The following is a 13,617-nucleotide window of genomic DNA, read 5'->3' as shown; positions in this document are numbered from 1 at the left end:
CAGTGGCATCTACATCTGCAGATCGTGAAGAACCAGTGGCATCTATATCTGCAGAACGTGAAGAACCAGTGGCATCTGCAGAACGTGAAGAACCAGTGGCATCTACATCTGCAAAACGTGAAGAATCAGTGGCATCTAAATCTGCAGAACGTGAAGAACCAATGGCATCTACATCTGCAGAACGTGAATAACCAGTGGCATCTATATCTGCAGAACGTGAAGAACCAGTGGCATCTACAGAACGTGAAGAACCAGTGGCATCTACATCTGCAAAATGTGAAGAATCAGTGGCATCTAAATCTGCAGAACGTGAAGAACCAATGGCATCTACATCTGCAGAACGTGAAGAACCAATGGCATCTACATCTGCAGAACGTGAAGAACCAGTGGCATCTACATCTGCAGAACGTGAAGAACCAATGGCATCTACATCTGCAGAACGTGAAGAACCAGTGGTATATACGTCTGCAGAGCGTGAAGAACCAGTGGCATCTACGTCTGCAGAATGTGAAGAATCAGTGCCATCTACATCTGCAGAACGTGAAGAACCAATGGCATCTACATCTGCAGAACGTGGAGAACCAATGGCATCTACATCTGCAGAACGTGATTAACCAGTGGCATCTACATCTGCAGAACGTGAAGAACCAGTGGCATCTACATCTACAGGACGTAAATAACCAATGGCATCTACATCTGCAGAACGTGAAGAACCAATGGCATCTACATCTGCAGAACGTGAAGAACCAATGGCATCTACATCTACAGAACGTGAAGAACCAATGGCATCTACATCTGCAGATCGTGAAGAACCAGTGGCATCTATATCTGCAGAACGTGAAGAACCAGTGGCATCTACAGAACATGAAGAACCAGTGGCATCTACATCTGCAAAACGTGAAGAACCAGTGGCATCTAAATCTGCAGAACGTGAAGAACCAATGGCATCTACATCTACAGAACGTGAAGAACCAGTGGCATCTAAATCTGCAGAACGTGAAGAACCAATGGCATCTACATCTGCAAAACGTGAAGAACCAGTGGCATCTACATCTACAGAATGTGAAGAACCAGTGGCATCTACATCTGCAGATCGTGAAGAACCAGTGGTATCTATATCTGCAGAACGTGAAGAACCAGTGGCATCTACAGAACGTGAAGAACCAGTGGCATCTACATCTGCAAAACGTGAAGAACCAGTGGCATCTAAATCTGCAGAACGTGAAGAACCAATGGCATCTACATCTACAGAACGTGAAGAACCAGTGGCATCTAAATCTGCAGAACGTGAAGAACCAATGGCATCTACATCTGCAAAACGTGAAGAACCAGTGGCATCTACATCTACAGAACGTGAAGAACCAGTGGCATCTACATCTGCAGATCGTGAAGAACCAGTGGCATCTATATCTGCAGAACGTGAAGAACCAGTGGCATCTACAGAACGTGAAGAACCAGTGGCATCTACATCTGCAAAACGTGAAGAATCAGTGGCATCTAAATCTGCAGAACGTGAAGAACCAATGATGTGCACGTGGTGAGAGAGAGAGAGAGAGAGCGACACGCGGTCGGAGAGCTTCGCTCGCACACACGTGACGTATGTATGTACTCCTCTGCTTATGAACATTCAACTTACGAACTTTCAGAGATACGAACAAACCCCGTCTGTTTGTCCAGTTGCTCGTTCGGACCGAGAGTCGTAAGTTCGACCGCCGCGCAATAAATGGCGGTGGTGGCATCTACATCTGCAGAACGTGAAGAACCAGTGTCATCTACATCTGCAGAACGTGAAGAATCAGTGCCATCTACATCTGCAGAACGTGAAGAACCAATGGCATCTACATCTGCAGAACGTGGAGAACCAATGGCATCTACATCTGCAGAACGTGATTAACCAGTGGCATCTACATCTGCAGAACGTGAAGAACCAGTGGCATCTACATCTACAGGACGTAAAGAACCAATGGCATCTACATCTGCAGAACGTGAAGAACCAATGGCATCTACATCTGCAGAACGTGAAGAACCAATGGCATCTACATCTACAGAACGTGAAGAACCAATGGCATCTACATCTGCAGATCGTGAAGAACCAGTGGCATCTATATCTGCAGAACGTGAAGAACCAGTGGCATCTACATAACGTGAAGAACCAGTCGCATCTACATCTGCAAAACGTGAAGAACCAGTGGCATCTAAATCTGCAGAACGTGAAGAACCAATGGCATCTACATCTACAGAACGTGAAGAACCAGTGGCATCTAAATCTGCAGAACGTGAAGAACCAATGGCATCTACATCTGCAAAACGTGGAGAACCAGTGGCATCTACATCTACAGAACGTGAAGAACCAGTGGCATCTACATCTGCAGATCGTGAAGAACCAGTGGCATCTATATCTGCAGAACGTGAAGAACCAGTGGCATCTACAGAACGTGAAGAACCAGTGGCATCTACATCTGCAAAACGTGAAGAATCAGTGGCATCTAAATCTGCAGAACGTGAAGAACCAATGGCATCTACATCTGCAGAACGTGAAGAACCAATGGCATCTACATCTGCAAAACGTGGAGAACCAGTGGCATCTACATCTACAGAACGTGAAGAACCAGTGGCATCTACATCTGCAGATCGTGAAGAACCAGTGGCATCTATATCTGCAGAACGTGAAGAACCAGTGGCATCTGCAGAACGTGAAGAACCAGTGGCATCTACATCTGCAAAACGTGAAGAATCAGTGGCATCTAAATCTGCAGAACGTGAAGAACCAATGGCATCTACATCTGCAGAACGTGAATAACCAGTGGCATCTATATCTGCAGAACGTGAAGAACCAGTGGCATCTACAGAACGTGAAGAACCAGTGGCATCTACATCTGCAAAACGTGAAGAATCAGTGGCATCTAAATCTGCAGAACGTGAAGAACCAATGGCATCTACATCTGCAGAACGTGAAGAACCAATGGCATCTACATCTGCAGAACGTGAAGAACCAGTGGCATCTACATCTGCAGAACGTGAAGAACCAATGGCATCTACATCTGCAGAACGTGAAGAACCAGTGGTATATACGTCTGCAGAGCGTGAAGAACCAGTGGCATCTACGTCTGCAGAATGTGAAGAATCAGTGCCATCTACATCTGCAGAACGTGAAGAACCAATGGCATCTACATCTGCAGAACGTGGAGAACCAATGGCATCTACATCTGCAGAACGTGATTAACCAGTGGCATCTACATCTGCAGAACGTGAAGAACCAGTGGCATCTACATCTACAGGACGTAAATAACCAATGGCATCTACATCTGCAGAACGTGAAGAACCAATGGCATCTACATCTGCAGAACGTGAAGAACCAATGGCATCTACATCTACAGAACGTGAAGAACCAATGGCATCTACATCTGCAGATCGTGAAGAACCAGTGGCATCTATATCTGCAGAACGTGAAGAACCAGTGGCATCTACAGAACATGAAGAACCAGTGGCATCTACATCTGCAAAACGTGAAGAACCAGTGGCATCTAAATATGCAGAACGTGAAGAACCAATGGCATCTACATCTACAGAACGTGAAGAACCAGTGGCATCTAAATCTGCAGAACGTGAAGAACCAATGGCATCTACATCTGCAAAACGTGAAGAACCAGTGGCATCTACATCTACAGAATGTGAAGAACCAGTGGCATCTACATCTGCAGATCGTGAAGAACCAGTGGTATCTATATCTGCAGAACGTGAAGAACCAGTGGCATCTACAGAACGTGAAGAACCAGTGGCATCTACATCTGCAAAACGTGAAGAACCAGTGGCATCTAAATCTGCAGAACGTGAAGAACCAATGGCATCTACATCTACAGAACGTGAAGAACCAGTGGCATCTAAATCTGCAGAACGTGAAGAACCAATGGCATCTACATCTGCAAAACGTGAAGAACCAGTGGCATCTACATCTACAGAACGTGAAGAACCAGTGGCATCTACATCTGCAGATCGTGAAGAACCAGTGGCATCTATATCTGCAGAACGTGAAGAACCAGTGGCATCTACAGAACGTGAAGAACCAGTGGCATCTACATCTGCAAAACGTGAAGAATCAGTGGCATCTAAATCTGCAGAACGTGAAGAACCAATGATGTGCACGTGGTGAGAGAGAGAGAGAGAGAGCGACACGCGGTCGGAGAGCTTCGCTCGCACACACGTGACGTATGTATGTACTCCTCTGCTTATGAACATTCAACTTACGAACTTTCAGAGATACGAACAAACCCCGTCTGTTTGTCCAGTTGCTCGTTCGGACCGAGAGTCGTAAGTTCGACCGCCGCGCAATAAATGGCGGTGGTGGCATCTACATCTGCAGAACGTGAAGAACCAGTGTCATCTACATCTGCAGAACGTGAAGAATCAGTGCCATCTACATCTGCAGAACGTGAAGAACCAATGGCATCTACATCTGCAGAACGTGGAGAACCAATGGCATCTACATCTGCAGAACGTGATTAACCAGTGGCATCTACATCTACAGAACGTGAAGAACCAGTGGCATCTACATCTACAGGACGTAAAGAACCAATGGCATCTACATCTGCAGAACGTGAAGAACCAATGGTATCTACATCTGCAGAACGTGAAGAACCAATGGCATCTACATCTACAGAACGTGAAGAACCAATGGCATCTACATCTGCAGATCGTGAAGAACCAGTGGCATCTATATCTGCAGAACGTGAAGAACCAGTGGCATCTACAGAACGTGAAGAACCAGTCGCATCTACATCTGCAAAATGTGAAGAACCAGTGGCATCTAAATCTGCAGAACGTGAAGAACCAATGGCATCTACATCTACAGAACGTGAAGAACCAGTGGCATCTAAATCTGCAGAACGTGAAGAACCAATGGCATCTACATCTGCAAAACGTGGAGAACCAGTGGCATCTACATCTACAGAACGTGAAGAACCAGTGGCATCTACATCTGCAGATCGTGAAGAACCAGTGGCATCTATATCTGCAGAACGTGAAGAACCAGTGGCATCTACAGAACGTGAAGAACCAGTGGCATCTACATCTGCAAAACGTGAAGAATCAGTGGCATCTAAATCTGCAGAACGTGAAGAACCAATGGCATCTACATCTGCAGAACGTGAAGAACCAATGGCATCTACATCTGCAAAACGTGGAGAACCAGTGGCATCTACATCTACAGAACGTGAAGAACCAGTGGCATCTACATCTGCAGATCGTGAAGAACCAGTGGCATCTATATCTGCAGAACGTGAAGAACCAGTGGCATCTACAGAACGTGAAGAACCAGTGGCATCTACATCTGCAAAACGTGAAGAATCAGTGGCATCTAAATCTGCAGAACGTGAAGAACCAATGGCATCTACATCTGCAGAACGTGAATAACCAGTGGCATCTATATCTGCAGAACGTGAAGAACCAGTGGCATCTACAGAACGTGAAGAACCAGTGGCATCTACATCTGCAAAACGTGAAGAATCAGTGGCATCTAAATCTGCAGAACGTGAAGAACCAATGGCATCTACATCTGCAGAACGTGAAGAACCAATGGCATCTACATCTGCAGAACGTGAAGAATCAGTGGCATCTACATCTGCAGAACGTGAAGAACCAATGGCATCTACATCTGCAGAACGTGACGAACCAGTGGTATATACGTCTGCAGAGCGTGAAGAACCAGTGGCATCTACGTCTGCAGAACGTGAAGAACCAGTGGTATCTACATCTGCAGAACGTGAAGAACTGGTGGCATCTACATCTGCAGAACGTGAAGAACCAGTGGCATCTACATCTGCAGAACGTGAAGAACTAATGGAATCTACATCTGCAGAACGTGAAGAACCAGTGGTATCTACGTCTGCAGAGCGTGAAGAACCAGTGGCATCTACATCTGCAGAACGTGAAGAACCGGTGGCATCTACATCTGCAGAACATGAAGAACCAATGGCATCTTCAGAATGTGACGAACCAGTGGCATCTACGTCTGCAGAAGGAACGAAACAAGGGGATTTATCCACAGATGTGGCTGTCGCCTGATGAAGCTAGTTGTAATTACGCGATCTAACCCAAAAAAAACCTGTATTATGGATATTGGCCACGAAAGCCTACGTGTTAAGCTGTGTGCACTGTGTGCCATGTGTACTGTGTCGTGTGTACAGTGTGTACAGGTTTCTTGTGCAGCCTCATGTACTCCAGGCTGTGTGTACGATGTGCCGTGTGTAGTATGTGCCGTGTGTACAATGTGTCGTGTGTGCTGTGTGTACTGTGTGTGCTGTGTATGCAGGTTTGTGTGCAGCCTCGTGTACTACGGGCTGTGCGTAGTATGTGCTGTGTGTACGATGCGCCGTGTGTACTGTGTGTGATGTGTGTGCTGTGTATGCCGTGTGTACGATGCGCCGTGTGTGCTGTGTGTGCAGGTTTGTGTGCAGCCTCGTGTACTACGGGCTGTGTGTAGTATGTGTCGTGTGCTGTGTGTGCTGTGTGTACTGTGTGTACGATGTGTCGTGTGTACGATATGTCGTGTGTACTATGTGCCGTGTGTGCTGTGTGTACGATGTGTCGTGTGTACGATATGTCGTGTGTACGATGTGTCGTGTGTGATGTGTGTGATGTGTGTGCAGGTTTGTGTGCAGCCTCGTGTACTACGGGCTGTGTGTAGTATGTGCCGTGTGTACGATGTGCCGTGTGTACTATGTGCCGTGTGTACGATGTGTCGTGTGTGCTGTGTGTGCTGTGTGTGCCGTGTGTGCCGTGTGTGCCGTGTGTGATGTGTGTGCTGTGTGTGCTGTGTGTGCTGTGTGTGCCGTGTGTGCCGTGTGTGCCGTGTGTGCTGTGTGTGATGTGTGTGCTGTGTGTGCTGTGTGTGCTGTGTGTGCCGTGTGTGCCGTGTGTGCCGTGTGTGCCGTGTGTGATGTGTGTGCTGTGTGTGCTGTGTGTGCTGTGTGTGCAGGTTTGTGTGCAGCCTCGTGTATTACGGCCTCACGCTGGGCGTGGGAGACCTCAGCCGTGACGTCCACATGGGGCTGGCGCTCTCCGGGCTGGCGGAGCTGCCCTCGTACCCCCTGTCCCTGTTTCTCATCAACGCTTCCTGGTACCCACCTAGTGCATCGTGCACACAGTACACACCACGCACAGTGCACGCAGTACACACAGTACACACGACACATACTACACACAGTGCACACAGTACACACAGTACACACAGCACACAGTCCACACGGCACACAGTACACACAGTACACACAGTACACACGGCACACAGTACACACAGTACACACCGCGCACAGTGCACGTGGCACACACAGTACACACAGTACACACAGTACACACGGCACACAGTACACACAGTACACACAGTACACACGGCACACAGTACACACAGTACACACGGCACACAGTACACACAGTACACACGGCACACAGTACACACAGTACACACGGCACACGGCACACAGTACACACAGTACACACGGCACACAGTACACACAGTACACACAGTACACACAGTACACACGGCACACAGTACACACAGTACACACGGCACACAGTACACACAGTACACACAGTACACGGCACACAGTACACACGGTACACACGGTACACACAGTACGCACGGCACACAGTACACACAGTACACACGGTACACACCACGCACAGTGCACGCAGTACACACAGCGCATAGTACACACAGTACACACGGCACACAGTAGACACAGTACACACAGTACACGGCACACAGTACACACGGCACACAGTACACACAGTACACAGTACACATAGTACACACAAGCACATAGTACACACGGCTCATAGTATACACGACACCCATCTACGCACGTCTATAAAGGTACAGTGGTACCTCGGTATACGTCGTTAATTCGTTACAGAAGGTGGTAGGACTTATACCGAAAATGACGTAGATACCAAACGAATTTTTCCTGTAAGAAATAAAGGGAAAGGAAATAATCCGTTCCAGAGTGTAAGAAATGGTATTTTATATGGCATATTATACATTAATGGGGTTGTATAAACAATTTAGACACTACTTATTACTAAAATGCATATGAAGAGAATATTTTGAAGCACTTCTTTAGTTCACCAATGCACAGCTACACTCGTTCCACAACCAACCCCGGTCCCACAGCGCCCTTTAACCCATCCCCAAGACACATTCCCGTCTGGCACGCCTTGGTCCGGGTGACGTCACTGCCCTTTGACCCCTGACCCCTGTCCAGCGCATTCCGCCCTTTAACCCATCCCCAAGACACATTCCCGTCTGGCGCGCCTTGGTCCGGGTGACGTCACTGCCCTTTGACCCCTGACCCCTGTCCCGCGCATTCCGCCCTTTAACTCATCTCCAATACACATTCCCGTCTAGCGCGCCTTGGTCCGGGTGAAGTCGTGTTTGCGTGGTGCGTGTCCGTGAGGGTGGCTCGCAGATCCCCTACACATACGTAAATTAAAATAAATGTAGAAATTAAAATAAATACATAAATAAATTAAAATAAATGCATAAGTAAATTACAATAAATTGAAATAAAAAGTAACATCACTTTGCCTTGCTGAGAGGAGTTGATAGCCTACGAGGATGGTGGTGAGGAAGGGGAGGAGATGTTATTTTTTGGAAGGAGAGTCCCCTTCCATTAAAACTTCAGGAAGCTGAAATTCTGAGGTTTTTTCTCTTTTTTGTCTCTTTTCTTGGCTTGGACCTGGTTGAGGCTCACCGGGTTTGAGTTTTACTAAAAACCTGTCCATTGAAGTTTGTTTTTGCCTTGTTCTAAGAATGTTCCTGAAGTGTGACATTGTCTGGTCATTTCACACAATACTGTTACGGCTTGTTAGAGCTTTATTGGGGGTGGGGCATACGCGGGTACGCGGTGACTCATCCCGACCCATACAAGTTCTAGCAAGCCCGTCGTATCCCAAGACATTTTTTCTCGTCAAAACACGACGTATACCAAATTCGACGTATTCCAAAGCAGTTGTATACCGAGGTATGACTGTACAGACGGAGGTTCATCTGTTTCGCCTTAAGAGGCTGTTGGAGCAAGTGCTGTTAGCGAGCACCTGGCCGCCTTTGTCTCCCCAGCGGTGATGTTCACACACCGGACCAGGTATTCATTTGAGGCGGAGTCGATTTAGGGGAGGCCAGGACCAATTCAGATAATCGTCACTTGTGTTGGCCGTAAGCGGTGGTTTGCCGGATTCTTAGCACGGCGCGCTAATCGCTACACTGCCGCTCCCCACACACACACACACAACAACAACAACAACAACCGCCATTCGCCACTAAGTGGCGGTGACGTCACCACGATGCTTGTGCCAGGCCAAGTGCACCTTGAGGCCACGTGAAGTGTCGAAAGCCCGCTGGCAGGAGGTCACGGGGCAGACCCAGCAGGTGCCACGGGTCGACTGACCGAGATGACCGAGATGACTGGCTGATGCACCACCTGTGCCCCCTACTGTGCCAACTTGCTGTGCTTTAGCCACCCGGCGCTCCGCTCGTTGTTGTGAGCGTCGCTCCTCCGCCCTCCGTTGTTGTTGGAGGGCGACTGCCTCCAACTGCCCAGTAGCGTCCTTCACGAGCCTCCTCCACTGAGGCCGATCTTGGCACCGCTGGTACCAGTCATCGGCAAGTCCACTCAGCTCCACGTCCTCCTGTACCACATCACTCCATCTCTTCTCCAGCCCGTGCCGCGCCCGTCTAGCCCCTCGATCCGGCCGAACAAAAGCTGTTTAGGCATGCGGTGGCTGGGCATGCGGGCTACATGACCCAGCCAACGCAGCCTTGCCTGCCGGAGGAGCTCACTGATGGGACTTTGCCCAGATCTTTCAAGGATTTGTGAGCTCCTCACACAATCCAGCCTGGTTAAACCCAGGATGGATCGTAGGCAGGCCAGCCTAAATGTTTCCAACCGGCGAAGATGCTCCACCAGGGGGGTCCACGTCTCGCAAGCGTAGAGAAGGGAGGGAATGACCGTGGCCGAGAAGACCTGAAGCTTCGTGCGGAGCGACAGACCAGGTAGCTTCCACATAGCGTTACGCAACCGATGAAAAGATATTGCCGCTCGACTGATTCGGAGTGAGACCTCTGCTGATAGACTGGAGCCGGTCATAAGCATACTGCCCAGGTATGGGAAACTCTCCACTCTCTCCACAACTGCCCCATCACCAATTGGGAGTTGTGGGGGTGGAGTGTCCGATGGTACAAAATACCCAGGCAGGTGCTTGGTTTTGGTGGGGCTGATGGTAAGGCCCCACCTCTTAGTGGCACGCTCCAGTCTCAGCAGCAGCGCCTCCAACTCCTCTTCTGAATGAGCAGCTATTACCAAATCATCGGCATACATAACGTGGTTGACCAATAGGGAGCCATCCCTTGATCGCACCCGGGCGTCGATCAGCCTCCCATTATATCTGTACCAAACGGAAATTCCCCCGGTACAGCTATTGAAGGCTTCACGAACTACGCGGTCAAAATAGATGTTAAATAATGTGGGAGCCAGAGGACATCCCTGTCGCACCCCAAGGTTTACAGGGAAAGGCTCCGACTCCCGGCCACGTAGTTTTACCCGGGCCCGCTCACCATCATGAAGGTCCTTAATGATCGTGAGCAGAGGGTCAGGGACTCCGAAAGCACGAAGAACAACCCAGAGTCCAGTCCTACTGATGGTATCATAGGCCTTGACCAGGTCAATAAAGCAGAGATGTAGGTCTTTTTGGAATTCCCTACACCTCTGCTGTAGCAGACGGACAGAAAATATGGCATCTGTGCAGGACCGCCCTTTCCTGAAACCGCATTGGGGCTCCGCAAGCCCCTCCTCAGCGTGCCTAGCAAGGCGATGTTGAATAATCCTTGCCAGGACCTTACCCGGCACACTGAGGAGTGAGATGCCCCTGTAGTTGTTACAGTCTGTGCGGTCCCCCTTCTTAAAGAGGGGGACCACCAGGGCATCCTTCCAGTCCTGCGGAACCCGTCCAGTGGTCCAGACTGTTGTTATGATGTCATATAGGGCAGTCTGTGCACAAACGCCACCCTCCCTCAGCATTTCGCTTGGGAGATCATCTCTGCCCGGTGCCTTCCCTGGTCTCAGACTCCGGATCGCCCTCAGTACTTCCTCTACAGATGGCACCTCAGCCAGCCACTCACAGGGGGTGACCTCTTCCAATATTTGAGGCACCGCAGCCTCAGCAGGGTTATCCCCACTTTGTGCCATGATGTTTTCCACGTACATATACACACGCACCGCTATACGCACACACACACAATTACAGATATGTTGTGCCGCAGAACCACGCGGGGACGTGGAATGCTGTAAGGGCTGTTGCCGTTTATTAAACACTGTTGAAGTCAACACTCTAACTCACACCAGAGGTAGGTGCTCTCTGTCGGGGTCCTTTACCCCGGACTCTGAACAGTACCTGGTCCTGCCTTCGGCTATCCTTTAGGGCTCTCCAACTCGTCTGCCCGGAGCGGGGGTTTATCCAACACCGCCCGGTGATGAGGAGGGAGAGACACCTTGCAGCCGATTCTTGCCCTGGCTCCCCAGGGGGTCCCACTTAAGTTCCCCTTTGGCGGCTCCTCCCCATAGCTCGGATCCGCCTTTGTTCCCGTAGGTACCTCTTCACCATGACGTGATCCCTAACTGTCAACTCGCTCGCACCTCCCTCTGTTCGCCCCCTCGTGGTTGCTCACAATACTCCTCTACATATACATACGCACCACTATAACCACGCACATACACACACAAGACAAATATCTCCTGTATAGCCTGAACCGACTGTTGGAGCAAGTGCTGTTAGCGAGGACCTACGAAGGCCAGAGCTGCACACGAGGTGGTGGGTAGCCAGCACCACGTCCCTGCCGCCTTTGCCTCCCCAATGATGGTGATCTTTACACAAACTGCACCAGATACACATTTAAGGCTGAGTCGTCCTAGAGGAGGCCCACGACTGGTTTAGATATTCGCTGTAACTGTTCCTGGCCATGAGCGGAAATCGAACTCTGTTCAGTGCGCGAAGCACCGCACCACATTGGTACACATACGAAATGGAAAATAGATCCCCCAAATGGCCCACTTGGGCTGTTGAAACACATGCTGTTAATGGGCACCACATTGGAATCCCGGCTTCTCAGTGTCTCTGACATGGCCATTCTAATCTAGGGCATCACGGTGGTGAGACGTTAACTACCTCGCCTGGTATATAGGAGTTCGTGGGTACGATCCTGACCCTGACATCTGCTGTAATTTTGGTGTTTGCATATTCTTCCTGTGGTCACGTGGATTTTTCTCCGGGTCCTCCGGTGTTTCGCTCCACGTTTAAAATCACACATTTATAGTATTTGGCTGCAATACATTTCCACATGATGATAAGCCACTTCGTTGAGCAATCACTTGTGACTAGGTCACTTCTGAAAACGAGCTACGTAGTAAAGTGGGCCTTACCTGGTTAAATACAAAATTATTTTATTTGTGAACCCACAAGGCTGGGATTGGCTGAGCCTGCAGGGCTGTGATTGGCTGAGATTGAGTGGCTGGGCGTGGCCAAGCTTGCGTGGCTGGGATTGGCTGAGCCTGCGTGGCTGTGATTGGCTGAGCTTGCGTGGCTGTGATTGGCTGAGCTTGCGTGGTTGGGCGTGGCCAAGCTTGCGTGGCTGGGATTGGCCGAGCCTGCGTGGCTGTGATTGGCTGAGCCTGCAGGGCTGTGATTGGCTGAGCCTGCGTGGCTGTGATTGGCCGAGCTTGCGTGGCTGTGATTGGCTGAGCCTCTGTGGTTGGGAGTGGCCGAGCCTGCGCAGCTGTGATTGGCCGAGCCTTGCGTGGCTGTGATTGGCTGAGCCTGCGCGGCTGTGATTGGCCGTGCTTGCGTGGTTCGGAGTGGCTGAGCCTGCGCGGCTGTGATTGGCCGAGCCTTGCGTGGCTGTGATTGGCTGAGCCTGCGCGGCTGTGATTGGCCGTGCTTGCGTGGTTCGAAGTGGCTGAGCTTTGTGTCTCCCCTCTCCCTCAGGTGCGGACGCAGACGCGGTCTCTCGGGCTTCCTGAGTTGCGGGGGTATCGCGTGCATCGTCGTTGCGGCGCTGGTGACGCAGGCTGGTGAGCGCGAGGGTGAGTTGGTCTCGTGTGTGTGGTGGCGGGGAGCTGTGGGGCGGGCTGCACTACGAAGCCGGTGATATCCCGAGTTCGATTCACGTTCACGGCTGACACCGGTGATGATTATCTGAACCAGTCCTGGGCCTCCCCTAGATCGACTCGGCCTCAAATTAAGTACAGTAAAACCTTAGATTGCGAGTAACTTGGTCTGCGAGTGTTTTGCAAGACGAGCAAATTTTTTGATAAATTTTAACTTGATAAACGAGCGAGGTCTTGCAATACGAGCAGTGCGTACAGTATACGCTTTGTCTGCCGAGCGTCACGTGATCACAACTGAGCCGATGGTTCTTCTCTCTCTCTCGCTGCGGGATTGTGGGTAATCGTCTCCCATGCTCGGTCTCAGTCGGCGTGCCTCACTCGTAGAGTCAACATCCGTGCGAGCGTAGACTGTTCACTATAGTGTTGTGACCACGTGTGTGTGTGCGTAAAGCATTTTTTATTTTGT

The 13,617-nt window shown here is 50.0% G+C and overlaps 1 protein-coding gene across 6 annotated transcripts in view; it reads left to right on the top strand.

Moving 5' to 3' along the window:
• LOC133362645 (solute carrier family 22 member 15-like) overlaps positions 1 to 13,617 on the top strand; it is a 56,050-nt gene that overhangs the window by 27,423 nt on the left and 15,010 nt on the right. For all 6 annotated transcript variants that reach the window (XM_061581569.1, XM_061581568.1, XM_061581564.1 and 3 more), the window contains exons 8-9: positions 6,974 to 7,114; positions 13,030 to 13,127. In XM_061581569.1, coding sequence (XP_061437553.1) covers positions 6,974 to 7,114; positions 13,030 to 13,127 — 239 coding nt within the window. The remainder of the gene's footprint in view (positions 1 to 6,973; positions 7,115 to 13,029; positions 13,128 to 13,617) is intronic.

This window comes from Lethenteron reissneri, unplaced genomic scaffold (assembly GCF_015708825.2).
Source record: "Lethenteron reissneri isolate LAM-NWPU_2019-01 unplaced genomic scaffold, ASM1570882v1 scaffold_1563, whole genome shotgun sequence".
Lineage (NCBI taxonomy): Eukaryota > Metazoa > Chordata > Hyperoartia > Petromyzontiformes > Petromyzontidae > Lethenteron > Lethenteron reissneri.
Note: the sequence above shows the minus strand (reverse complement) of the source record. Positions and strands in the feature narration are given on the sequence as shown.